Source organism: Somniosus microcephalus, chromosome 26 (genome assembly GCF_052327205.1).
Source record: "Somniosus microcephalus isolate GS21.2 chromosome 26, FLI_Smic_1.0, whole genome shotgun sequence".
Classification (NCBI taxonomy): Eukaryota; Metazoa; Chordata; class Chondrichthyes; order Squaliformes; family Somniosidae; genus Somniosus; species Somniosus microcephalus.
Genome location: NC_141012.1, coordinates 1,138,853 through 1,164,000, shown reverse-complemented (window position 1 = coordinate 1,164,000; position 25,148 = coordinate 1,138,853). Strand labels below are relative to the sequence as shown.

At 50.1% G+C, this 25,148-nt stretch overlaps 1 protein-coding gene across 1 annotated transcript; it reads left to right on the top strand.

Annotated features, from left to right (window-relative positions):
• Nucleotides 1-1,503: 1,503 nt before the first annotated feature.
• On the top strand, nucleotides 1,504-25,008 carry oafa (OAF homolog a (Drosophila)). Its single transcript, XM_085967615.1, has 4 exons — nucleotides 1,504-1,949; nucleotides 18,975-19,109; nucleotides 21,256-21,436; nucleotides 24,008-25,008. The coding sequence occupies exons 1-4, from the start codon at nucleotides 1,701-1,703 to the stop codon at nucleotides 24,271-24,273; spliced, it is 831 nt and encodes a 276-aa protein (XP_085823741.1). The 5' UTR covers nucleotides 1,504-1,700; the 3' UTR covers nucleotides 24,274-25,008.
• The last annotated feature ends 140 nt before the right edge of the window (nucleotides 25,009-25,148 follow it).

The window sequence follows — 25,148 nt, the reverse complement described above, 5'->3', positions numbered from 1 at the left end:
TCCGTAACTAGTGGTGTTCCGCAGGGGTCAGTGCTGGGTCCCCAACTCTTTACAATCTATATTAACGATTTGGAGGAGGGGACCGAGTGTAACATATCAAAGTTTGCAGATGATACTAAGATGGGAGGGAAAGTAGTGAGTGAGGAGGACATAAAAAACCTGCAAGGGGACATAGACAGGCTAAGTAAGTGGGCAGAGATTTGGCAGATGGAATACAATACTGGAAAGTGTGAGGTTATGCACTTTGGCAGGAAAAATCGTAGAGCAAGTTATTATCTTAATGGCAAGAAACTGGAAAGTACTGAAATACAAAGGGATCTGGGGGTCCTGGTGCACGAAACTCAAAAGGTTAGTATGCAGGTGCAGCAAGTGATTAAGAAGGCCAGTGGAATGTTGGCTTTCATTGCTAGGGGGATAGAATATAAAAATAGGGAGGTATTGCTTCAGTTGTACAAGGTATTGGTGAGACCGCACCTGGAATACTGCGTACAGTTTTGGTGTCCATACTTAAGAAAGGACATACTTGCTCTCGAGTCAGTACAAAGAAGGTTCACTCGGTTAATCCCGGGGATGAGGGGATGGACATATGAGGAGAGGTTGAGTAGATTGGGACTCTACTCATTGGAGTTCAGAAGAATGAGAGGCGATCTTATTGAAACATATAAGATTGTGAAGGGGTTGGATCGGGTGAATGCGGGGAGGATGTTCCCGATGATGGGTGAAACTAGAACTAGGGGGCATAGTCTTAGAATAAGGGGCTGCTCTTTCAAAACTGAGATGAGGAGGAACTACTTCACTCAGAGGGTGGTAGGTCCATGGAATATGCTGCCCCAAAAAGCTGTAGAAGCTACATCATTACATAAATTTAAAACAGAAATGGACAGTTTCCCAGAAGTAAAGAGAATTAAGGGTTACGGGGAGCGGGCAGGAATTTGGACATGAGACTAGGTTCGGATCGGTCATGGCCCTGTGGGTAGCGGAGCGGGCCCAGGGGCCGTGTAGCCTGATCCTGCTCCTATTTCGTGTGTCTAATTCTGTTAAATTCAGGAGATGGTTCTAAGATAGTGGATTGGCGGTTAGGATCAGATCAGCCATGATCTTATTGAATGGCGGAGCAGGCTCGAGGGGCCGATTGGCCTACTCCTGCTCCTATTTCTTATGTTCTTATTGTGCAAGCTGTTCTCCTCCTGATTGGGGGTATGTTTGGAGAGATGCCCCAACACTGACATTTATTGGGGACAATTTGCCTCATTAAGGTTGCTCCCCCTATATTGGAGTTTGCAGGGTTGATGTTCTTGTAGGGGGTTAATGGCCATATTAGGGTGTGGCCTGTAAAGGGGGGTTCGGGGTGCTGCTGCTTTATTGGGGATGACATCCCTATTTTAGGGTTGATTTCCCCTTCTTGGGGAATGGACTCCCTGTATTAAGGTTGATGCCACTGTATTGAGGTTGGTGTCCTGTTTTGGGGTTTAAGCCAGGTTTGGGGGAATTGCGGGGCTCATTCCCGGGAGCCAGGCAGTTGCGGCTCTAAAGCTGCGCAGGGCGGGCGGAGCTGCAGGAAGTGACGGGAGATCCCGGGAGGAGAAGTTGGGAGAGTTTGGGATCCGAGCCGGGAATTGTTGCCGGGCTCCGGGGAGATGCCGCCCGGGTTCCTGGGAACTTGTTGCCGAGTTGCGGGAAGTTGCTGAAGTTTTGCGGCGATGCTCCGCCAGTTGGAGCCGGGATCGGCGTATCTCCGCCGAGCGCTGCTGCTCCTGCTGGCCGCGCTGTGGGTGTCCGGAGCCGGACCGGCGCCAGCTCTGGCCGCGGGGCTGAGGGTCCGGGTCCGGCTGGCGGACGGACAGGTCGCCGAGGAGACGCTGGAAGCGGACACGGACTCGGACTCGATCAGCATCGAGTTCAAGAGAGGAGACGGCAGCCTCATCACCCTGATCGCCGACTTAAGACAGGTAGGGATGGGGTAGAACCCTGAACCCCGAAACCCCCTAAACCCCGGGGGAACCCCGAAACCCCAGGGGAACCTCCCGAAACCCGCGGGAGGACAGAGACTCCCAACAAATTTCATAAAATCTCAGCTCTCCACCCCCTACAGCCAGTGTGAAGTCTGGAGTTGAAGGAGACAGTGCGGTGACAGTGCAGGGGTCAGAGCTGAAGGTTTTGGTGAAGATGTTCTGGCTGCTCAGACACACAGTGAGGTGACCATTGAGGGTGGGTGTAGGTGGTCTAAGTGATGGAGAGAATAAGGGTCGGAACAGGGTCAATGACTTTGGTCTCCCAGTGAAGGCTGGAGGAAATTGCAGCTCAGTCAAGACTTGGATGTCAGACAAACAACCTGTGAGAGGGGGAGGGAAACTGGGTGTCACCAGCAGACACGTTTCTCACTCTCTCCCTCACTTTCATCGCTTGCTGTTAAAGAAACATAGAAGATAGGAGCAGGAGTCGGCCATTCGGCCCCTCGAGCCTGCTCCGCCATTCAATGCGATCATGGCTGATCATCCAAACTCAGTACCCTGTCCCTGCCTTCTCCCCATATCCCTTGATCCCTTCAGCCTTAAGAAATATATCCAACTCCTTCTTGAATATATTTAATGAATTGGCCTCCACTGCCTTCTGTGGTAGAGAATTCCACAGGTTCACCACACTCTGGGTGAAGAAATTCCTCCTCATCTCTGTCCTAAATGGCTTATCCCTTATCCTTAGACTCCCTGGCCATCGGGAACATCCTTCCTGCATCTAGTCTGTCTAGTCCTGTTAGAATTTTATAAGTTTCAATCAGTCTGGTGAATCTTCGCTGCACTCCCTCCATGGCAAGAACATCCTTCCTCAGATAAGGCGACAAAAACTGCACACAATACTCAAGGTGTGGTCTCACCAAGGCCCTGTACAACTGCAGCAAGACATCCTTGTTCCTGTACTCAAACCCTCTAGTTATGAAGGCCAACATACCATTTGCCTTCTTAACTGCCTGCTGCACCTGCATGCTTACCTTCAGCGACTGGTGCACAAGGACACCCAGGTCTCGTTGCACTTCTCCTTTTCCCAATCTATTGCCGTTCAGATAATAATCTGTCTTCCTGTTTTTGCCACCAAAGTGGATAACCTCGCATTTATCCACATTATATTGCATCTGCCATGCTTCTGCCCAATCACCCAAATTATTTTTGACTTTCCCCTATTTCACCTCTGACAATTTTCCTTTTGCTCCACTTCCTGCAGTTTTGGAGCTGCCACAGCCTCTCAATGAGGGAATCGGGTGGGAGGGATTCTCAATCAGTTAGGGAGCGGGACTTTAAGAAGAGCAGGTGGGATGGGAATTAACAAACTATCTCCTGTTGAATGTTGTTCAAGATTGTCTCACCTGTCAAGGTGATGGTTGCGCTGGAGAGAGAACCAACAGGAAACGAGGGCACTGGAGTAAATAATGTAGGAACAGAGTAGCGTGTGATCAGAAACAGACTGAGTGGGATTCTGTTTTGAGGTCTGAGAGCAGGCATTAGTATTTGCCAGGTACAGCCATGTGTGTCCTACCTGTTGGACCCTTTCTTACCGAGCTGTCTAGTTCTATAATGAGCTTGGCAAAGCATTCATACCTCATCCAGTCATCGAGTGATTGCAGCCAATGTCCAGAAGCTGAGCTTTTAACAAAGTATCACAGGGACTGACTGAATTTTCAGCTGCTTCCGATATTGGAATTATAAATATTATGGGAATGTAGTGGCACATTCTGCTGTGGTTTTGTTTTACATCCTAGATCTTGTGAGCAGCTGTGTTCCTGAGCTGGGGCGCACTGATGTTGCAGCTGTACATGCCCATAATTTCAAACTTTAATGTCCATCAGTGAGGACTTGTTGCCTGTTGGGTTTCTCTTGATTGGACAGTGCAATAGTCAGACTGCACCTTGAGTACTGTGTCCAGAAACACAAGGAGACAGTCAAGACCTGGAGGTAGTGCAGAGAACAGCACACCGCTGGTATTGGTGTCATAAAAACTCTGAGGAAAACCTGCACAGAAAAATTTAATCTTGAGCACTATTTGACAATAAACCAGATAGTAGGGACGTGGGCACTGGGTCGGACTACAGATCGGCAAATTAACAACTGATGTTGTGGTGGAATGGGCTTTAGGAAGTAAAAGGCACACCCAGGAATCGTTTAAGGAAGAGTTGGATGCCATGGCGCGGGACTCTAGTATCTACAGTCCTGTAGAGCTTAGCTGTGCTTAGTGACCTTTCCACATCTGTATCAACATGCGGGTCATACTGTGATATAGCCCAACGGGTGTCAGGATCCCTGCTACCTGAGGTGGCCAATCCTCGGGGAGGATGGGGGGGGGGTTGCTGGGGGAGGGCCACTTATATTAATGCCAGTGTGGCAGCTCCCTCATGGTTGAGCACAGCAACCCCTTCAATCCAGAACTTGCATTCTAAATAAAAATACTTAAGAATTGGTAGAATAAGAGGTTAATTATTTGTGACTTTTAATTACCAATAACTGGCATAAACACAACACTGAAACTGTGTCAGTCTGTGACTCTCTGCCAGTTGTGTGTGAGATTTCTTTGTTTTTTCTGACTAGGAGGGTTTGGTGGATCTGGAGGCTCATTTCCTGCCCATCCCCCCCCCCAGCACCAATAGTGGAGTTTGGGACAGCGGAGACCAGGCGGTAGAGAGAGATTTGTTCGTACAATGTCAGGTGTGCCAGAACTTTCTTCTCGTTCAGTGATCTGAGGCCAATGTTTTATGGAAATTGACCCCCTTCCCTCTCCGTCGTCTCCTCCACCGCGCCCCCCCCCCCCCTCTCCTCCTCCCTCCCCATATATCCCGGTGTGGTTATGGGACCCAGGAGTGTAACTGAAGCTCCCTTGTGATCAGGACAGGGTCTCCGTATTTTACGCACATGTACGTCAATCTCTCTGAGGGTTCTGTTTGATTCAGAAACTCTTTCATTCACAGTGGGCTAAACGTACAGAGCACAGTCCGAGGAATCAATAGGACCTCTGCTCACGTACTGTTAATGAAGCACTGCATCAGCGCATTTCATTGGACCCTGAACTCTCCCAGAGCAGAGAGTCGCCCCTTTCTGCCTGCACCCCCATAAAGGGGCAGGAAGTGGTTGAGGACAGAGGGCGATACCAGGTTTCTCTCTGATGTTGATCTTTGAATCCCGTGCTGCTGTAATCGGGAGTGTGAGGGATGCAGTGAACGTCATGAACTTGGTGTGTTCATCGGTAATTGTTTTTAACTCAGTTTCATCTTGTGATGATGTGAAGTGTGACTAAGAATAGGCCCCCTGCTCCCCAGCAGATGTGTTGATGGTAATTGGGGTGTTGTTAGTTTTGAACTGGGCTGGGGGGAGGGGCCAGGGGGGGTCGCAGTGTAACTGTATTTGGTGTGAAGGTTGGTGCATTTATTTTCAGAAATTCTTTGGGAAGCTGATTGTAAATTGCAGTATTCTGAGCGCAGTCTTGCCGCGTTGCATCACAGCACAGGCTGATTCCCACGATGTGTTCTGTTCCACACTGGGTGTGTCCTGGGTTCTGCCGTAACTTGTCCAAATCCTGCAGGAAGTGCGATTTAAGAATATTCGTTCCCATTGTCTTTCTAGCCTTCGGCCCATCCCTCGGGACTCGGCACAGAAATGTCCCTGGATTCTAGAAGCAATTAGATTGCGATTAACCTTTTTCATCTAAACTGTTGCAATGTTAAAAGATTAACCCTTTCAGCACCAGACCTCCCCGAGATGTTCTGTTCAATTCTGGTAGCTGAGATTGATGGGAGGACCAGAGTCTGGAATATTCCATTCCTAGTACTCTGACCCCCACATCCCCGGTTATTTCCTGAACACTGCACCCTTTCCTCTGGGCTTCTTCCACCCTCAGTGACAAGGACAAGCTGCGTCACTGCCGTGCTGTCAAACCCAAACACAAAGCTCCTCCTGTTCTCCACTGGCCTCTCTTACTGTCTGCATTTCATACTCGTGCTCACTCACTCACTCTGTGCAGGAACATCTTTCTCTTTATCCAAGTATCTTGTGTGTTCTCTCTTTCTTTTTCCCCTCCTTTTGTTGAAGGTGCTGACTCACTGGGGTACGGGTTCCCCAGACACTGACTCTGACTGGGGTACGGGTTCCACAGACACTGACTCTCACTGGGGTACGGGTTCCACAGACACTGACTCTCACTGGGGTACAGTTCCCCAGACACTGACTCTCACTGGGGTACAGTTCCAAAAGCACTGACTCTCACTGGGGAATAGTTCCACGGGCACTGACTCTCACTGGGGAATAGTTCCACGGGCACTGACTCTCACTGGGGTACAGTTCCACAGGCACTGCCTCTCACTGGGGTACGGGTTCCACAGACACTGCCTCTCACTGGGGTACGGGTTCCACAGACACTGCCTCTCACTGGGGTACGGGTTCCACAGACACTGCCTCTCACTGGGGTACGGGTTCCACAGACACTGCCTCTCACTGGGGTACAGTTCCACAGGCACTGACTCTCACTGGGGTACAGTTCCACAGGCACGGACTCTCACTGGGGTACAGTTCCACAGGCACGGACTCTCACTGGGGTACGGGTTCCCCAGACACTGACTCTCCCTGGGGTATAGTTCCACAGGCACTGACTCTCACTGGGGAATAGTTCCACGGGCACTGACTCTCACTGGGGTACAGTTCCACAGACACTGACTCTCACTGGGGTACAGTTCCACAGGCACTGACTCTCACTGGGGTACAGTTCCACAGACACTGACTCTCACTGGGGTACAGATCCACAGGCACTGCCTCTCTCTGGGGTACAGTTCCACAGGCACTGACTCTCTCTGGGGTACAGTTCCACAGGCACTGACTCTCACTGGGGTACAGCGTCCACATTCATTGACTCTCACTGGGGTATGGGTTCCACAGACGCTGACTCTCACTGGGGTACAGTTCCACAGGCACTGCCTCTCTCTGGGGTACAGTTCCACAGGCACTGACTCTCACTAGGGTTTGGGTTCCACAGGCACTGACTCTAACATGGGTACAGTTCCACGGGCACTGGATTTCACTGGGGTACAGTTCCACAGACACTGACTCTGACTGGGGTACGGGTTCCACAGACACTGACTCTCACTGGGGTACAGTTCCACAGGCACTGACTCTCACTGGGGTATGTGTTCCATGGGCACTGACTCTCACTGGGGTATAGTTCCACGGGCACTGCCTCTCACTGGGGTACAGTTCCACAGGCACTGCCTCTCACTGGGGTACAGTTCCACAGGCACTGCCTCTCACTGGGGTACAGTTCCACAGGCACAGTCTATCACTGGGGTACGGGTTCCACAGGCACTGACTCTCACTGGGGTACGGGTTCCACAGACACTGCTTCTCACTGGGGTACTGTTCCACAGGCACTGACTCTCACTGGGGTACAGTTCCACAGGCACTGACTCTCACTGGGGTACGGGTTCCACAGACACTGACTCTCACTGGGGTATAGTTCCACAGGCACTGACTCTCACTGGGGAATAGTTCCACGGGCACTGACTCTCACTGGGGTACAGTTCCACTGGCACTGCCTCTCACTGGGGTACAGTGTCCACATTCACTGACTCTCACTGGGGTACAGTTCCACAGGCACTGACTCTCACTGGGGTACTGTTCCACCGGCACTGACTCTCACTGGGGTACGTGTTCCACGGGCACTGACTATCACTGGAGTACGGGTTCCACAGACACTGACTCTCACTAGGTTTTGGGTTCCACAGGCACTGACTCTAACATGGGTACAGTTCCACAGGCACTGGATTTCACTGGGGTACAGTTCCACAGACACTGACTCTCACTGGGGTACGGGTTCCACAGACACTGATTCTGACTGGGGTACAGTTCCACAGACACTGACTCTGACTGGGGTACAGTTCCACAGACACTGACTCTCGCTGAGGTACAGTTCCACAGACACTGACTCTCACTGGGTTACGGGTTCCACAGACACTGACTCTCGCTGGGGTACAGTTCAACAGACACTGACTCTCGCTGGGGTATGGGTTCCACAGGCACTGACTCTCGCTGGGGTACAGTTCCACAGGCACTGACTCTCGCTGGGGTACAGTTCCACAGGCACTGACTCTCGCTGGGGTACAGTTCCACAGGCACTGACTCTCGCTGGGGTACAGTTCCACAGGCACTGACTCTCGCTGGGGTACAGTTCCACAGGCACTGACTCTCGCTGGGGTACAGTTCCACAGGCACTGACTCTCGCTGGGGTACAGTTCCACAGGCACTGACTCTCGCTGGGGTACAGTTCCACAGGCACTGACTCTCGCTGGGGTACAGTTCCACAGGCACTGACTCTCGCTGGGGTACAGTTCCACAGGCACTGACTCTCGCTGGGGTACAGTTCCACAGGCACTGACTCTCGCTGGGGTACAGTTCCACAGGCACTGACTCTCGCTGGGGTACAGTTCCACAGGCACTGACTCTCGCTGGGGTACAGTTCCACAGGCACTGACTCTCGCTGGGGTACAGTTCCACAGGCACTGACTCTCGCTGGGGTACAGTTCCACAGGCACTGACTCTCGCTGGGGTACAGTTCCACAGGCACTGACTCTCGCTGGGGTACAGTTCCACAGGCACTGACTCTCGCTGGGGTACAGTTCCACAGGCACTGACTCTCGCTGGGGTACAGTTCCACAGACACTGACTCTCCCTGGGGTACAGTTCCACAGGCACTGACTCTCGCTGGGGTACAGTTCCACAGGCACTGACTCTCGCTGGGGTACAGTTCCACACGCACTGACTCTCGCTGGGGTACAGTTCCACAGACACTGACTCTCGCTGGGGTACAGTTCCACAGGCACTGACTCTCGCTGGGGTACAGTTCCACAGGCACTGACTCTCGCTGGGGTACAGTTCCACAGGCACTGACTCTCGCTGGGGTACAGTTCCACAGACACTGACTCTCGCTGGGGTACAGTTCCACAGACACTGACTCTCGCTGGGGTACAGTTCCACAGACACTGACTCTCGCTGGGGTACAGTTCCACAGGCACTGACTCTCGCTGGGGTACAGTTCCACAGGCACTGACTCTCGCTGGGGTACAGTTCCACAGGCACTGACTCTCGCTGGGGTACAGTTCCACAGGCACTGACTCTCGCTGGGGTACAGTTCCACAGACACTGACTCTCGCTGGGGTACAGTTCCACAGACACTGACTCTCGCAGGGGTACAGTTCCACAGACACTGACTCTCGCTGGGGTACAGTTCCACAGGCACTGACTCTCGCTGGGGTACAGTTCCACAGGCACTGACTCTCGCTGGGGTACAGTTCCACAGACACTGACTCTCGCTGGGGTACAGTTCCACGGGTTCTGGGGTATGGATTCCACGGGCACTGACTCTCGCTGGGGTACAGTTCCACAGACACTGACTCTCACTGGGGTACAGTTCCACAGGCACTGACTCTCGCTGGGGTACAGTTCCACAGACACTGACTCTCCGTGATTTCAGTTCACACTCATGGGTCACGGAGCTCCCTCTGGTTCTGCTCCCTGAGTTCCCATCCCTTCTGGGTGAGCGCTGACATTGCTGGGGATGTTTTGTGAATGCAGATCTTGGCCTGTCCCTTTTAAAGGTACTCCTTGAAGTCAGTAAGAGGCTAATTGCTGCTGGATTTTCTGTAGATTGACAGCTGTTTGTAAATCCCGACTTCTCTCCGGGAGAGGCCAGTTTATCAAGAGCAGAAAAACCAGCAGAATTTGACTGGCTTTCCTTCCTTTAGATAGTGTTGAGGCTTTGAAGTGTGAGCGAAGCTTGGAACACGTGTTTCCCGGCTGGCTCCACGGTCCAAAGGTCAGATTGTGGCAATGGGCCCATCAGATTTGCCCAGAGAGCTTTCTTCCACTCTTTAGGTCCATGTGTTGAGTGATGCGGAGTCATCGCTTCACTGCGTCCCTCATTGTACTACCTGCTCATTACCTCACTTCTGCTTTATTGCTGATCTCGAAACAGATTCCATTCTTTAACTGCCTCTGAGCTACCAAACACAAGCTCCTTATTCACTAGTTTGTCACCTCGAAGCTTGACTCCCAATATTTTCCCACTCGACTCCAACTTATCAGGAACTTTACTGCCTACAATCTGTCCCACTGAACCTCCAGCCCCACCACTGGTTGTAGGGCCATTGAGGATCTACATCTTGCTCATCTACATCCAACTTCACAACCTCCCTCCATTGTCTTCAGTCTCCTCCCGTGACCCCTCACCCAGCTCCTGCTCTCTCTGTCGTCGCCCTCTGTGAGGTGCCTTGGGATCTGTCGCTGTTAAAGTGACGAGTCCGGCCGGGCCTTGACAACCAGAGCAACTAACTAACACAGTTATACTTTACAAAAGCAAAATACTGTGGATGCTGCAAATCTGAAATAAAAACAGAAAATGCTGGAAAAACTCAGCAGGTCAGGCAACATCCGTGGAGAGAAATTTGAGTTGACGTTTCAGGTCGAACCCTTCTTCAAAACTGGAAAGAAAAGAAACTAGATCGAAGGCAGGGCTGCGATCGGACAAAAGAATAAAAGAAACAAAAGAAGTAAAAGAGATTAGAAGCTAGATGAAACATAGAAACTAGGAGCAGGAGTAGGCCATTCGGCCCTTCGAGCCTGCTCCGCCATTCAACGAGATCATGGCTGATCATCCAAACCCTAGCACCCGGTCCCTACACCGACAGCCATCCCACCCAAGCCCTATCCCTGTAACCCCGTAACCCCACATATTTAATCCCCCTAACACTAAGGGCCAATTTTTTTTATCATGGCCAATCAACCTAACCCGCACATCTTTGGACTGTGGGAGGAAACCGGAGCACCCGGAGGAAACCCACGCAAACACGGGGAGAATGTGCAAACTCCACACAGACAGTCGCCCGAGGCCGGATTTGAACCCGGGTCCCTGGCGCTGTGAGGCAACAGTGCTAACCACTATGCCACCGTGAGATGGTAATAGGCTGAGATTAGGTGTAAAGTGTACTGGCAGGGCAAAAGATAGCTGCCAGGTGTGAGAGAGAAACAAAAGGAAAGTGGGGGTGGGGAAAGGAGTGGAACAATTACAAGAGAAAATGAAATGGGGGCCGAGCTTATGATCTGAAATTGTTGAACTCGATATTGAGTCCGGAAGGCTGCAGAGTGCCTAATCGGAAGATGAGGTGCTGTTCCTCGAGTTTACGTTGAGCTTCCGTGGAACAATACAAGAGGCCAAGGACGGAGAGGTCTGAGTGGGAGTGGAGCGGTGAATTAAAATGATAGGCGACCGGAAGCTCGGGGTCACCCTTACAGACTGAACGGAGGTGTTCCGCAAAGCGGTCACCCAATCTGCGTTTGGTCTCCCCAATGTAGAGGAGACCGCATCGTGAGCAGCGAATACAGTATACAAGATTGCAAGAAGTACAAGTAAATCGCTGTTTCACCTGGAAGGGGTGTCATTATTATGTTTGTTGCCCCTCTCCCCAATCCTGGCGAATGTTCTGCGTGCCAGACCTCGAGTCCCTTCCCTGGCTGCTCGATCCGGTTCACTCTGATGGTGTCTAACCTTGGCCTTGGGTTTGACTGTATTGTGTTTCAGATCTCGCCTCCCAGGTGTCACCGGGCCATTCTTCTCCCCCCCCCCCCCCCTCCCAAACCCTCACCCACACCTTTGTCAATCCAGGCTTGAATTCCCCCAACTCTCTCCTCCGCGCCTGGCCATCCTACATCAACCCCACATCTCCAACACTGCTGCTTCAACTCTCCTCTTTCACACTTTTACATGAAAAATGAAACAAATTCCTCCAGGGCCCCGCCCCTTCCTCCCTGTGACCTCCAGTCCAGTATCTGTGTCCCCTCTGCTATTCCAGCTCTTGCCTCCTTTACCCCCCCCCCTCTCATTCATTGCTGGAGATTTCCCCCTCCCACCCAAAGGTCCTCAAAACCTAACCCTTGGTCATCACCACTAAATCTTCTACATGGACCATTGTCACCTCAGTGAACTATCCAGGGACCTGTTGCCATTTTAATAGTGTTCTATAAATACAAACTGTTTGTGTGCAAAGTGAATGTGCATAACCTGGAATTTAACACTCGGCAGTGAGTGTCGCAGCAGGTTCATTCCCTGCAGCATTCACCCTGCAACGCACGGCCTGAATTGTGGGACAGGATGTGTGGCTTTAAACATTGTGCAAACCCCAACTGGTGCTGACTGGCCCAGCCGATGCTGATTGGCCATTGTTGGTCCGCTCGGAATGAGTGCTCCACGATTCCTGCATTCGGTGCAAGATAGAGGGGAGCGGAGAAACCTAACCACATCGAGCTGGGTGTCAGTGAACACACATCAGTGCCCAGTAAACACTGTCCATACATCAAGAACTTGATGAGCTTAGTCGGTGGCAGGGACTGACTGCCAGTGACCAGAATGGAGAAGCCTTTTCCACCCTTGGTGCTCAGATAATTGCATCGAAGTGCACCAAGGTTTTCTCAATATTGACAGCAGGGCAGATTACACCTCCAACATGTTCAGTCTAATAACCGAGGAATGTCCTCCGATGGGAACCATGAGATCCCAGGACGGTGTCACTGCAGCAATCCCGCCACGGTTACTCTTTGGAAAAGCTCGCTCCAGGCTGGTCAAAACAAAGCCTAACTATTACCCAGGGACACTGGTTCCCCAACAAACCGAGACTGTCGGCTAGTCCGGTTGCTGGGGTTTGGATGTGAATGGCCAGTGCAGGCTTTAGACAGACTCATGGAAAGGTGCTGATTTCACCCAAGTTTTTAAAGGAAGGGGTATTCGGAGGGGTGACAAACAGCTTGTTCAAAGAGCTGAGTTTTAAGGGGGGTCTTGGGGAGGTGGAGGGGTTTAAGGGAAGGAAGTCCAGAGCATGGGGCCTAGGCAGCTGCAGGCACTGCCAATAGTGCAGCCACGTCTAGACTGAACCTGACTGTTAACAATATATTCAACCCTGAGCTGCACTTCAGACCCCAATGTCCCCTCCATTTCTAGGATCACCCACATTGTCCTGCCTCAACCTCGCTCGGGCAAATCATCCCCCACCCGGCCTGTCCCCGTCACTGGTAAAAGGGCACCTGGTAAAAAAGGAAAATGTAACTCCTTATTTTACTTTGAATGATTAAGAATGAAAAAGCTTGCATTTTCCCTGCTCACAAACCTGCTTCCCTGATTTTTGACACTGATTCCATTATTCATATCACAGCAGCATTTACTGACTGTATTTCCGTATTTTTGATTTATTTTCCATTCATCAAGTTAGAGAGAGCAGGGAAATGAAGTGGCGATGTCATAGCCAGTATACTGGACAACTCTACATTCTGCCCCTCAGTGACATCATCCAAAAACACAGCGTCTGTTTCCACATGTCACTGACGACACCCAGCTCCACCTCACCACCACTTCTCTCGAACTCTCCACTGTCAGACTGCTTGTTCGACATTCAGTTCTGGATGAGCAGAAATTTCTTCCAACTGAATATTGAGACGAATATGTAGATGAGAAATAGGATTGAGTAACGGTGATAGAATCCAGCGACAGGATGGGTGTTTGATATCAGCCCAGAGTTGTCCAGTATATTGGCCACGACATTGACACTTCATTTCTCTGCTCTCTCTAACTTGGTGAATGGAAAATAAATCAAAAGTATGGAAATACTGTCTTCGGTCCCCACCACAAATTCCGTTCCATAGCCACCGACTTCATCCCTCCCCCTAACATCGGTCTGAGACTGAACCCCACTGTTTGCAACCTTGGTGTCATATTTGACCCTGAAATGAGGGGATCTCATTGAAACATACAAGATTCTGAGGGGGGATTGACAGGATAGATGCTGAGAGGTTGTTTCCTCTGGCTGGAGTGTCTAGAACTATGGGGTATAGTCTCAGGATAAGGGGTCGGCCATTTAAAACTGAGATGAGGAGGACGTTCTTCACTCAGAAGGTTGTGAATCTTTGGAATTCTCTGCCCCAGGGGGCTGTGAATCTCTGGAATTCTCTGCCCCAGGGGGCTGTGAATGCTGAGTCTTTGAGTTTATTCAAGGCTGAGAGCGATAGATTTTTGGACTCTAGGGGAATCAAGGGATATGGAGATCGGGCAGGAAAGTGGAGGAGTTGAGGTTGATGATCAGCCGTGATCTTATTGAATGGCGGAGCAGGCTCGAGGGGCCGAATGGCCGACTCCTGCTCTTATTTCTTATGTTCTTAAGTCCCGTTCACCCATCCCCCCTGTGCTCGCTGATCTACATTGGCTCCTGGTTTTAAATTCTCATCGTTGTTTTCAAATCCCTCCATGGTCTCGCCCCTCCCTATCTCCCTAACCTCCTCCAGTCCTACAACCCTTCGAGATCTCTGCACTGCTCCATTTCTGGCCTTCTCAAGGACAACTGGGGATGAGCAATAAATGCTGACCATCCCAGCGATGCCCACATCCAAATAAACGAATAAAAAAAGTCTTGCACGTCCCCAATTTTAATCGCTCCACCATTGGCGGCTGTGCCTGCAGCTGCCTGGGCCCTAAGCTCTGGAATTCCCTCCCGAAACCTCTCTGCCTCTCTCTCCTCCTTTAAGATCCTCTTTAAAACCTACTTCTTTGACCAAGCTTTTGGTCACCTGTCCTAATATCTCCTTAAATAAAAACAGAAATTGCTGGAAATACTGAGCAGGTCAGGCAGCATCTGTGGAGAGAGAAACAGAGTTAACGTTTCATGTCGATGACCCTTTTTCAGCCAGTTCTGACGAAAGGTCATCGACCTGAAACATTAACTGTCTCTCTCTCCACAGAGGCTGCCTGATCTGCTGAGTATTTCCAGCATTTTCTGTTTTTATTTCAGATTTCCAGCATCCACAGTATTTATTTTGCTTTTGCTAATCTCCTTATGTGGCTCAGTGTCAAGTTTTGTCTGATCGCTCCTGTGAAACACCTTGGGACATTTTACTATGTTAAAGGCGCTATATAAATGCAAGTTGTTGTTGTTGCTCAGACACCTGTTTTAGATCTAGACTGTGGGTGAACTCACAGGCCGCCTCCCTTGATCCACACAGGTCACGCTGCTTTCTGCTCCAGTTCCGCATCCACGGGGGGACTTTCCTAAGGGGACTTGGTTCTGCCTTGGACTCTGTTATCTGCGCATTGACAGCAAGCTGTTTATTGGGCCATTCAGCATTTAAAATATTTGATAAGGGCCTTGGCAAGATTGCGAAATGTGACGTTTAACTTGAGCCTCAAGCTGATCAAAGGCTTTTATCAGAAGTTTTATTTAAAAACAGAATCTTTCCAGTGGTAGTTTGAGTGAATCTACAACAGTCAAATGAGCTGCCCCGAGATTGTGTCAATGGAGTCGGGTCAATCACTGAGTTCCGGAGGGCGGAACTAGGCCAATACCCATTAATAATCACTATCCAAAAAAGAGCCACCAAATTTTGGAATCACCTACAAATGAGCAACCCCCAATGCTATCACTACGACGCCCTGAAATGCCAAGAGCTGACCATAAAGAAGAATACCCTCAGTCAACTAGTCCTGGGACTCTCTAAAGTAACTAATAACAATACTAACAATAACCAGTCCCAGGACAGTGACAGGGTAACACAAAGAATTCGACCCAACACAATCGTCGCAAAGCAAAAGGAAAAATATCTGTCATATTGGGCAGAAACAACAAAAACCCAAAGCAAACTCAATTGCTACTTGGCCCTAAACAGACAATACAACATAGCTGATTACCTGACCATGGTAAAGGATAACAAACTGAGAAGAACCTTGACAAGGTACAGACTTAGCGAACATAGCCTAGCAATCGAAAAAGGCAGACCAGGCTGCCAAGAGAAGACAGGATATGCTCTCACTGCAGTCAGGGAGTAGTTGAGACAGAGATGCACTTCCTCACAGCCTGTGGAAAATATCAGGGCATCAGAGAGAATTTCTACCAAAAATTCTCAGAAATCTGACTGACAACCAAAAACTCCCATTCCTACTGGGGGAGGAGAGAAGCTGTGTAACACTGGCGGCACACTATGTTACAGCTTGCCATGAACAGAGGGACAACCAGTAAACTAAGACAAGAGTATATATAAACAAGGCGAATGTATATTTATAAACTCAGGGATATACCTGTTTATACACTGTATGAATGGAACCGCGTTTATGTGTTCAACCATAATTGTATTTTGATGCTTTGGCAACATAAGATGTACCTTATCATGCCAATAAAGCGATTTGTATTGTATTGTATTGAGTGAGCTGGGCTTGAGAGTCTGTCTTCCTGTAGGGAGAGGCGCCGAGTATCTCCGATCAATCATCACATGCTTAGAATAAGTTTACAAAACTCCCCACAATTCCATGTTTTTGCGGAACTTGACTGGCGGATGGGGGGGGGGGGTTGGATATGGCTGGGGTGTTGGCCGGGGGGGGGGGGCATTGACTCGGGTGGGTGGCTGGGGTGTTGGCCGGGGGGGGGCATTGACTGGGGTGGGTGGCTGGGGGGGGGGGGCATTGACTCGGGTGGTTGGCTCGAGTGTTGGCCGGGGGGGGGCATTGACTGGGGTGGGTGGGGGGGGGCTGTTGGCCGGGTTGGTGGCATTGACTGGGGTGGGTAGGGGGGGTGTTGGCCGGGTTGGGGGCATTGACTGGGGTGGGTGGCGGTGGGGGGGGGGGGGGGGGAGATAGGCCAGGAGGGGTGTTGGCTGATTCATAGAAACATAGAAGATAGGAGCAGGAGTTGGCCATTCAGCCCCTCGAGCTTGCTTCGCCATTCAATGCGATCATGGCTGATCATCCAAATTCAGTACCCTGTCCCTGCTTTCTCCCCATATCCCTTGATCCCTTTAGCCTCAAGAAATATATCCAACTCCTTCTTGAATATATTTAATGAATTGGCCTCAGCTGCCCTGTGTGGCAGAGAATTCCACAGGTTCACCACTCTCTGGGTGAAGAAATTCCTCCTCATCTCTGTCCTAAATGGCTTACCCCTTATCCTTAGACTGTGACCCCTGGTTCTGGACTTCCCCGCCATCGGGAATATCCTTCCTGCATCTAGTCTGTCTAGTCCTGTTAGAATTTTATAAGTTTCAATGAGATCCCCTCTCATTCTTCTAAACTCTAGCGAATATAAGCCTAATCGACCCAATCTCTCCTCATATGTCATTCCTGCCATCCCAGGTATCAGTCTGGTGAATCTTCGCTACACTCTCTCCATGGCAAGAACATCCTTCCTCAGATAAGGCGACCAAAACTGCATACAATGCTCAAGGTGTGGTCTCGCCAAGGCCCTGTACAACTGCAGCAAGACATCCTTGCTCCTGTACTCAAATCCTCTCACTATGAAGGCCAACATACCATTTGCCTTCTTAACCGCCTGCTGCACCTGCATGCTTACCTTCAGCAACTGGTGCACAAGGACACCCAGGTCTTGTTGCACTTCCCCTTTTCCCAATCTATTGCCGTTCAGATAATAATCTGCCTTCCTGTTTTTGCCACCGAAGTGGATAACCTCGCATTTATCCACATTGGGCAGATGCATGGCAAATGCAGTATAATCACCCAACCTGTCCAAATCGTACTGGAGTTTCTCTGCATCCTCCTCACAGCACATACACCCACTCAGCTTTGTGTCGTCTGCAAACTTGGAGATATTACATCTAGTTCCCTCGTCTAGATCATATATATATATTATATATTATATATTTATATTTTGTGACTAGCTGGGGTCCTAGCACCGATCCCTGCAGTACCCCCCTAGTCACTGCCTGCCACTTGGAAAAAGACCCGTTTATTCCAACTCTTTGCTTCCTGTCTGCCAACCAGTTCTTTATCCAAGACAGTACCTTGCCCCCAATCCCATGTGCCTTAACTTTACACGCTAATCTCTTATGCGGGACCTTATCGAAAACCTTCTGAAAGTCCAATTACACCACATCCACTGGTTCTCCCTTATCTGTTCTACCAGTTACATCCTCAAAAAATTCCAGTAGATTAGTCAAGCACGATTTACCTTTTGTAAATCCATGTTGACTTTGTCCGATCCTGTCACTGTTTTCCAAGTGCGCTGCTATTACATCTTTTATAATGGACTCCAGCATTTTCCCCACTACCGATGTCAGACTTACCGGTCTATAATTCCCCGTTTTCTCTCTACGACCCTTCTTAAATAGTGGGGTTACATTAGCTATCCTCCAATCCATGGGAACTGTTCCAGAGTCTATAGAATTTTGGAAGATGACCAGCAATGCATCTACTATTTCTAGGGCCACTTCCTTAGGTACCCTAGGATGTAGATTATCAGGCCCTGGGGATTTATCGGCCTTCAATGCTGTCAATTTCCCTAACACCATTTCCCTACAAATACTGATTTCATTCAATTCCTCCCTCTCATTAGACCCTATATTCCCCGACATCTCTGGGAGGATAGATTCCTTACAGGAGGATCGATGGAGTTTGAAGGTTTCTGGCGCCATCCTGTGGACAGAGATTTCTGATCAGATCCTTTCCCTGAATCGTTTTAAAATGTAATCCCTGAGAAAATGGTGTCGCCATTCACACAAACCTCTGGAAATGCAGTCTGGGGGCAGGGGTGTGGGGGTGAGGTGAGGGGGTGTGAGTGAGGGGGTGTGGGGGTGAGGGGGTGTGGGTGAGGGGGTGCAGGAGGTCCAGGAATCCTGTCACTAAAAGTTGGCAACACATTCTGGGAAAACTCCCCTGGTGTTTGTTTGAGGTGCGAGTTGCCGAGCTGCAGCCTGATGTTTTTATTGTGAAGTCTCCCAGTTTGGACCCTCCCTGTGGGAAAGTCCCTCTCATTGGACACTTGGGCTCTACTGATGCTGGGTCACAGACAGGTCCTTCCAGTGGCTGGGTATCTGAACTACCACACAGGGGGTCTCTGGTTCATCCTGCTACATGTCTGAATTTCCCCACAATATTAATAACATTTTTGTCTCCTTTTCTTTTCCCTCCTAAAACAGGATGTGAAGATTATCCGTTCCCTGATCCTGGGGGAGATGGAACGAGGTCAGACACAGTTTCAGGGCTTGTGTTTCATCACCAGGCTTCACAAGAATGAGATTATTCCGAGTGAATCGATGGCAAAACTGCGACAGGTGAGATGTGAACCCCCCGAAAACTGAGGGACCCTCAAACTTAATTCCTGTCCCCTCTTCCTTTTCTTCTTTGGCCTCTTCTCTGAGCTCCTCCTGTGGGCAGGTTTGCAAGGTGACTCTTTGTGTCACTCAGTGTAAAAGTCTCCTGAAAGGTGGAGAATGAGATGTGATCAGTCCTTCTCCACAGTGATTGAGTTCTAGTCACTGGGTGGGAATGGGGGCATTGGGGATGGGGTTGCTCGGCACTGGTATTGGAGCTGCTGTTTTCTTGTAGAACTGTCCTTTCAGTGACGGGCATGCTCTCAAATTCTAGTTACAACATTGCAGGGTTAGAACTGAATATGGGTCAGAGAGCTTCAGTGGAGTGCGGATATCAATCCCAGTGACGTCTGTCTCCAAACCCTTACAGGCCATTCCTTAATGAAGGATTCAGACCCCAACATTCCTTAAACTTTTCCTGATCTTAACATAAAACATAGAATCAGAAAACCATTTGCCCACAGCCCGCGTATGCTCTCCCCAATCATGGACGCTACCCACCCACTTAATCTCCCACGTAAGTGGGATTAGACTGGGTGGCTCATTTGGAGGAAAACACTGGCACAGAGTTGATGGGCTGAATAGCCTGTTTTTGGGATGTGACGTTCTTTGATTCTGTTTCTCAAGTCATGGCTCCAGATATCATTACAGCCTTGGTCCAAACATGGACAAAAGACCTGAATTCCAGAGGGGAGGTGAGAGTGACTGCCCTTGACATCAAGGCAGCATTTGACCAGGTGTGGCATCAAGGAGCCCTAGTAAAACTGAAGTCAGTGGGAACTGGTGGCGGGGGGGGAAACTCTCCACTGGCTCGAGTCATAACTATCACAAAGGAAGATGGATGTAGTTGTTGGAGGTCAATCATCTTGGCCCCAGGACAACGCTGCAGGAGTTCCTCAAGGCAGTGTCCTAGGCCCAACCATCTTCAGCTGCTTCATCAATGACCTTCCCTCCATCATAAGGTCAGAAGTGGGGATGTTCGCTGATGACTGCACGGTGTTCAGCGCCATTCACAACTCAACTCCACAGATAATGAAGCAGTCCAGGCCCGAATGCAGCAAGACCCGGATGACATTCAGGCTTGGGCTGATAAATGGCAGGTAACATTCGCACCACCCAAGTGCCAGGTAATGACTATCTCCAACAAGCGAGAGTCTAACCACTGCCCCTTGGCATTCAACGGTATTACCATCGCCGAATCCCCCACCATCAACATCCTGGGGGTCACCATTGACCAGAAACTTAACTGGACCAGCCACATAAATACTGTGGCAACAACAGCAGGTCAGAGGCTGGGCATTCTGCGGCGAGTGTCTCACCTCCTGACTCCCCAAAGCCTTTCCACCATCTACAAGGCACAAGTAAGGAGTGTGATGGAATACTCTCCACTTGCTTGGATGAGTGCAGCTCCAACAACACTCAAGAATCTCGACCCCCATCCAGGACAAAGCAGCCCACTTCTTTGGCACCCCATCTACCACCTTAAACATTCACTCCCTCCAACACCGGCGTACCATGGCTGCAGTGTGTACCATCTACAAGATGCACTGCAGCAACTCGCCAAGGCTTCTTCGGCAGCTCCTCCTGAACCCGCGTCGTCTACCACCTAGAAGGACAAGGGCAGCAGGCGCATGGGAACACCGCCACCTCCAAGTTCCCCTCCAAGTCACACACCATCCTGACTTGGAAATATATCGTCCGTTCCTTCATCGTCGCTGGGTCAAAATCCTGGAACTCCCTCCCTAACAGCACTGTGGGAGCACCTTCACCACACGGACTGCAGCGGTTCAAGAAGGCGGCTCACCACCACCTTCTCGAGGGCAATTAGGGATGGGCAATAAATGCTGGCCTTGCCAGCGACGCCCACATCCCAGGAACAAAATTTTAAAAGTTGCCGCAATGTTTTAGTTTTGATTTTGAAATATGACCTTTGTTGTGTTGTGCCCGCCCCGTCCTGGGCTCACTGCTCCCTGTCCCGTGCCTTCCCCTCCCTGCTCACTGCTCCCAGCACTGCCCAGCGCCCACCCCTCCGTGCTCCGTGTCCCTCGCCCTCCCCGTGTCCATGTCGCTGCCCCTCCGACACTGAACATTTTCTCTCTTGCTACAGAAGAATCCAAGGGCGGTGCGAGTGGCGGAGGAGCAGCGAGGGCCTGAGCACCTGTACATGGATGTGGCGGTGAATTACAGCAGGGCCAGCCCACTGAGTGTCCACGTACACAATGTGTGTGCGGATGCCACAGACGCTGTGTATGCGAGAGAGAGTGATGTGAAACACTGGATGGAGAAAGGTTCGTGAAATGAACGCGAGAGAGAGACACAGACTGACCAGAGGAACAGGAGGAGGCCATTCAGCCCCTCGAGCCTGTTCCGCCATTCAATGAGATCATGGCTGATCTACACCTCCATTCACCCGCCTTGGTTCCCTAACCCTTACACAACAAAATCTATCAATCTCAGACTTGAAATTTTCGATTGACCCCCAGCTTAAACAACTTTTTGGGGAGAGAGTTCCAGATTTCCACTACCCTTTGTGTGAATAAGTGTTTCCTGACATAAGAAACAGGAGTGGGAGTCGGCAATTCGGCCCTTCGAGCCTGCTCCGCCATTCAGTAGGATCATGGCTGATCTTCTACCTCCTCTCCACTTTCCTGCACTATCCCCATGTCCCTTGATTCCCTTAATATTCAAAAATCTATCAATACTCAATGACTGAGCCTCCATATCCCTCTGGTATAGAGAATTCCAAAGATTCACCACCCTCTGAGTGAAGACATTTCTCCTCATCTCAGTCCTAAATGGCCGACCCCTTATTCTAAGACTGTGACCCCTGGTTCTAGACTCTCCAGCCAGGGGAAACATCCTCCCTGCATCTACCTGTCAAGCCCTGTAAGAATTTTGTATGTTTCAATGAGATCACCTCTCATTCTTCTAAACTCGAGACAATATAGGCCGAGTCTACTCAATCTCTCCTCATAGGACAATCCCCCCATCCCAGGAACCAGTCTGGTGAACCTTCGTTGCACTCCCTCTAAGGCAAGTACATCCTTCCTTAGGTAAGGAAACCAAAACTGTACACAATACTCCAGGTGTGGTCTCACCAGGGCCCTATATAATTGCAGTAAGACGTCTTTACTCTTATACTCAAATCCTCTTGTAATAAAGGCCAACATACCATTTGCTTTCCTAATTGCTTGCTGTACCTGCATGTTAACTTTCAGTGATTCGTGTACAAGGACATCCAGGTCCCTCTGAACACCAACATTTCCCAATCTCTCACCATTTAAAAAAATACTCTGCTTTTCTATTTTTCCTACCAAAGTGGATAACTTCACATTTCTCCACATTATATTCCATTTGCCATGTTCTTGCCCACTCACTTAGCCTGTCTATATCCCCTTGAAGCCTCCTTGCATCCTCCTCACAACTTACATTCCCACCCAGCTTTGTATCATCAGCAAACTTGGATATATTACATTTGGTCTCCTCATCCAAATCATTGATGTAGATTGTGAATAGCTGAGGCCCCAGCACTGATCCTTGCGGTACCCCACTAGTTACAGCCTGCCAACCCGAAAATGACCTGTTTATTCCTACTCTCTGTTTTCTGTCCGTTAACCAATCCTCAATCCATGCTAGTATATTACCCCCAATCCCATGAGCCCTAATTTTGTTTAATAACCTCTTATGTGGCACTTTATCGAATGCCTTCTGAAAATCCAAATACACCACATCCACTGGTTCCCCCTCATCTATTCTGCTAGTTACTACCTCAAAAAACTCTTAACAGGTTTGTCAAACATAATTTCCCTTTCATAAATCCGTGTTGACTCTGCCCAATCCTATTATTATTTTCTAAGTGTCCTGTTTCCACGTCCTTAATAATAGATTCTAGCATTTTCCCTACTACTGATGCCAGGCTAACTAGTCTGTAGTTCCCCATTTTCTCTCTCCCTCCTTTCTTAAATAGTGGGGTTACATTTGCTACCTTCCAATCCATGGGAACCGTTCTAGAATCTATGGAATTTTGGAAAATGACAACCAATGCATCCACTATCTCTATAGCCACCTCTTTCAAAACCCTAGGACGAAGGCCATCAGGTCATGAGATTTATTGGCTTTCAGTCCCATTAATTTCTCCAGTACTACTTTTTTACTAATACTAATATCTCAGTTCCTCATTCTCGCTAGACCCTTGGTTGTCATCACCCCTGAACGGCCCGGCTCTAATTTTAAGATTATTCCCCCTTGTTCTGGGCTCTCCCACCAGGGGAAATAGTTTTTCTCTGTCCACACTATCAAATCATTTAATCATCTTAAACACCTCAATTAGATCACCCCTTAATCTTCTATAGTCAAGGGAACACAAGCCTAGTCTATGCAACCTGACTTCCTAATTTAATCCTTTAAACCCCGGTATCATTCTGGTGAATCTGCGCTGCACCCCCTCTAAGGCTAATATATCTTTCCTGAGGTGCGGAGCCCAGAACTGAACGCAGTGTCCAGATGGGGTCTGACCAGAACTCTGCACAGCTGTAACATAACTTCCACCCCTTTGATCTCCAGCCCTATCAGAGAGACAGAGATTCTACCCAGAGAGAGACACTTTCATTCACAATTCCCTCTCTTGGGGAAGTGAGAGAGGCGCACGCAGAAATACCTAAGAAATAGGAGCAAGAATAGGCCACTTGGCCCCTTGAGCCTACATTGATGATACAACATGGAAATGGACCATGGAGGGGTGGTGCGGGAGGGGCTGTGAGGGACCGTGGGCTTTGAAGGTTGGAGCTGGGATGTGGGGCTGGGATTCTGCGTTGGTTGTTGACCCCTGGTTGACCTGTTGCTCCTCTGGCTCCCCTCAGGTGTCGATGCTTCGATCTTTGAGATAATCCAAGTGTCGGAGGACGTGCCACGATGTCGGGTCAGTCGGGATCGGTGGAAGGGCTGCATCTGCCGCTATTCGCTGTGTGTCGAATGGTACCCCTGCTTCCTGAAATACTGTCGGACAAAAGATCCCGCTGGGAAAACCAGCTCCTACAAGTGTGGCATCAAAAGCTGCCAGAAATGCTTCCAGTTTGACTTTTATGTCCCACAGAAACAGCTGTGTCTGTGGGATGAGGACACTTAATCCCCTCCCCCCCCTCCTTTCCCCAACCCAATGCTCGTATCTGACCGGAGGGATGTGGGCAGAGCTGAGTGTCCATCTTGTGTTTTGTGCCAGAGACTGGAGGGTCAGTGCCAGAGTGCACAGACTGATCAGTGATGGGGTGGGGGTGGGAACCCCGGGGAGTGAATGGGTCCGTGGGTAGGGTAGGGGTGGGGGGAACCGTGGAGGGAAGGGGCTCAGTGTGCTCGGGGAGAGGCAGGGCTCGACCCGGGGTCACCGGGGCTGGGGTTTGGGCCTTGTCTCTGGTATGAGGCCTTGTCCTGTGTCGGGCCTGTGCCCACCTTGGTGCCTCCGGTACGGGTAGTTTGTGATTCCGGGTGATTCAGAGACCCTGAATACGTTCACTTGCTGCTTTCTGAAGGACTGATATCCCTGCTTTAGCCCAATCTCTCCATTGGGATTGCCTGATGTACCCTTGGGGTTTTGGGGGATTAATTAATGTCGTCTTGTCACTAATCTCCCTCCTCTAGCAGTTTATTTAAATGTTAATGACTGCAGTGCCCCGTTTTACCGGAGTTTGGTTGCTGACAATCCGGGCTTGAAGTGGTTCCAGGTCCCTTTGCAAACATGGAAAATCTGCGGAAACCCCGTTTGGGCCTCTTGCTAATCTTAGAAACTTCAGTCACCGGCTTCAACGGCCAATTCCTCTCAAATGTTTGGCGAGCATGTCGAGGCATCCCCTTGTGGTGTGGGGGTGGGGGGATCAGACTGGGGGTGGGGGGGATCAGACAGTGGGGGTGGGGGGGATCAGACTGGGGGTGGGGGGGATCAGACAGTGGGGGTGGGGAGGGGATCAGACAGTGGGGGTGGGGGGGATCAGACTGGGGGTGGGGGGT

Excerpts from the sequence above, each read along its gene's own strand:
- oafa (XM_085967615.1), top strand. The coding sequence starts at position 1,701 with ATGCTCCGCCAGTTGGAGCCGGGATCGGCGTATCTCCGCCGAGCGCTG. Across the intron at positions 1,950-18,974 it reads TGATCGCCGACTTAAGACAG|GATGTGAAGATTATCCGTTC; the intron begins GTAGGGATGGGG and ends CTCCTAAAACAG. Across the intron at positions 19,110-21,255 it reads CGATGGCAAAACTGCGACAG|AAGAATCCAAGGGCGGTGCG; the intron begins GTGAGATGTGAA and ends CTCTTGCTACAG.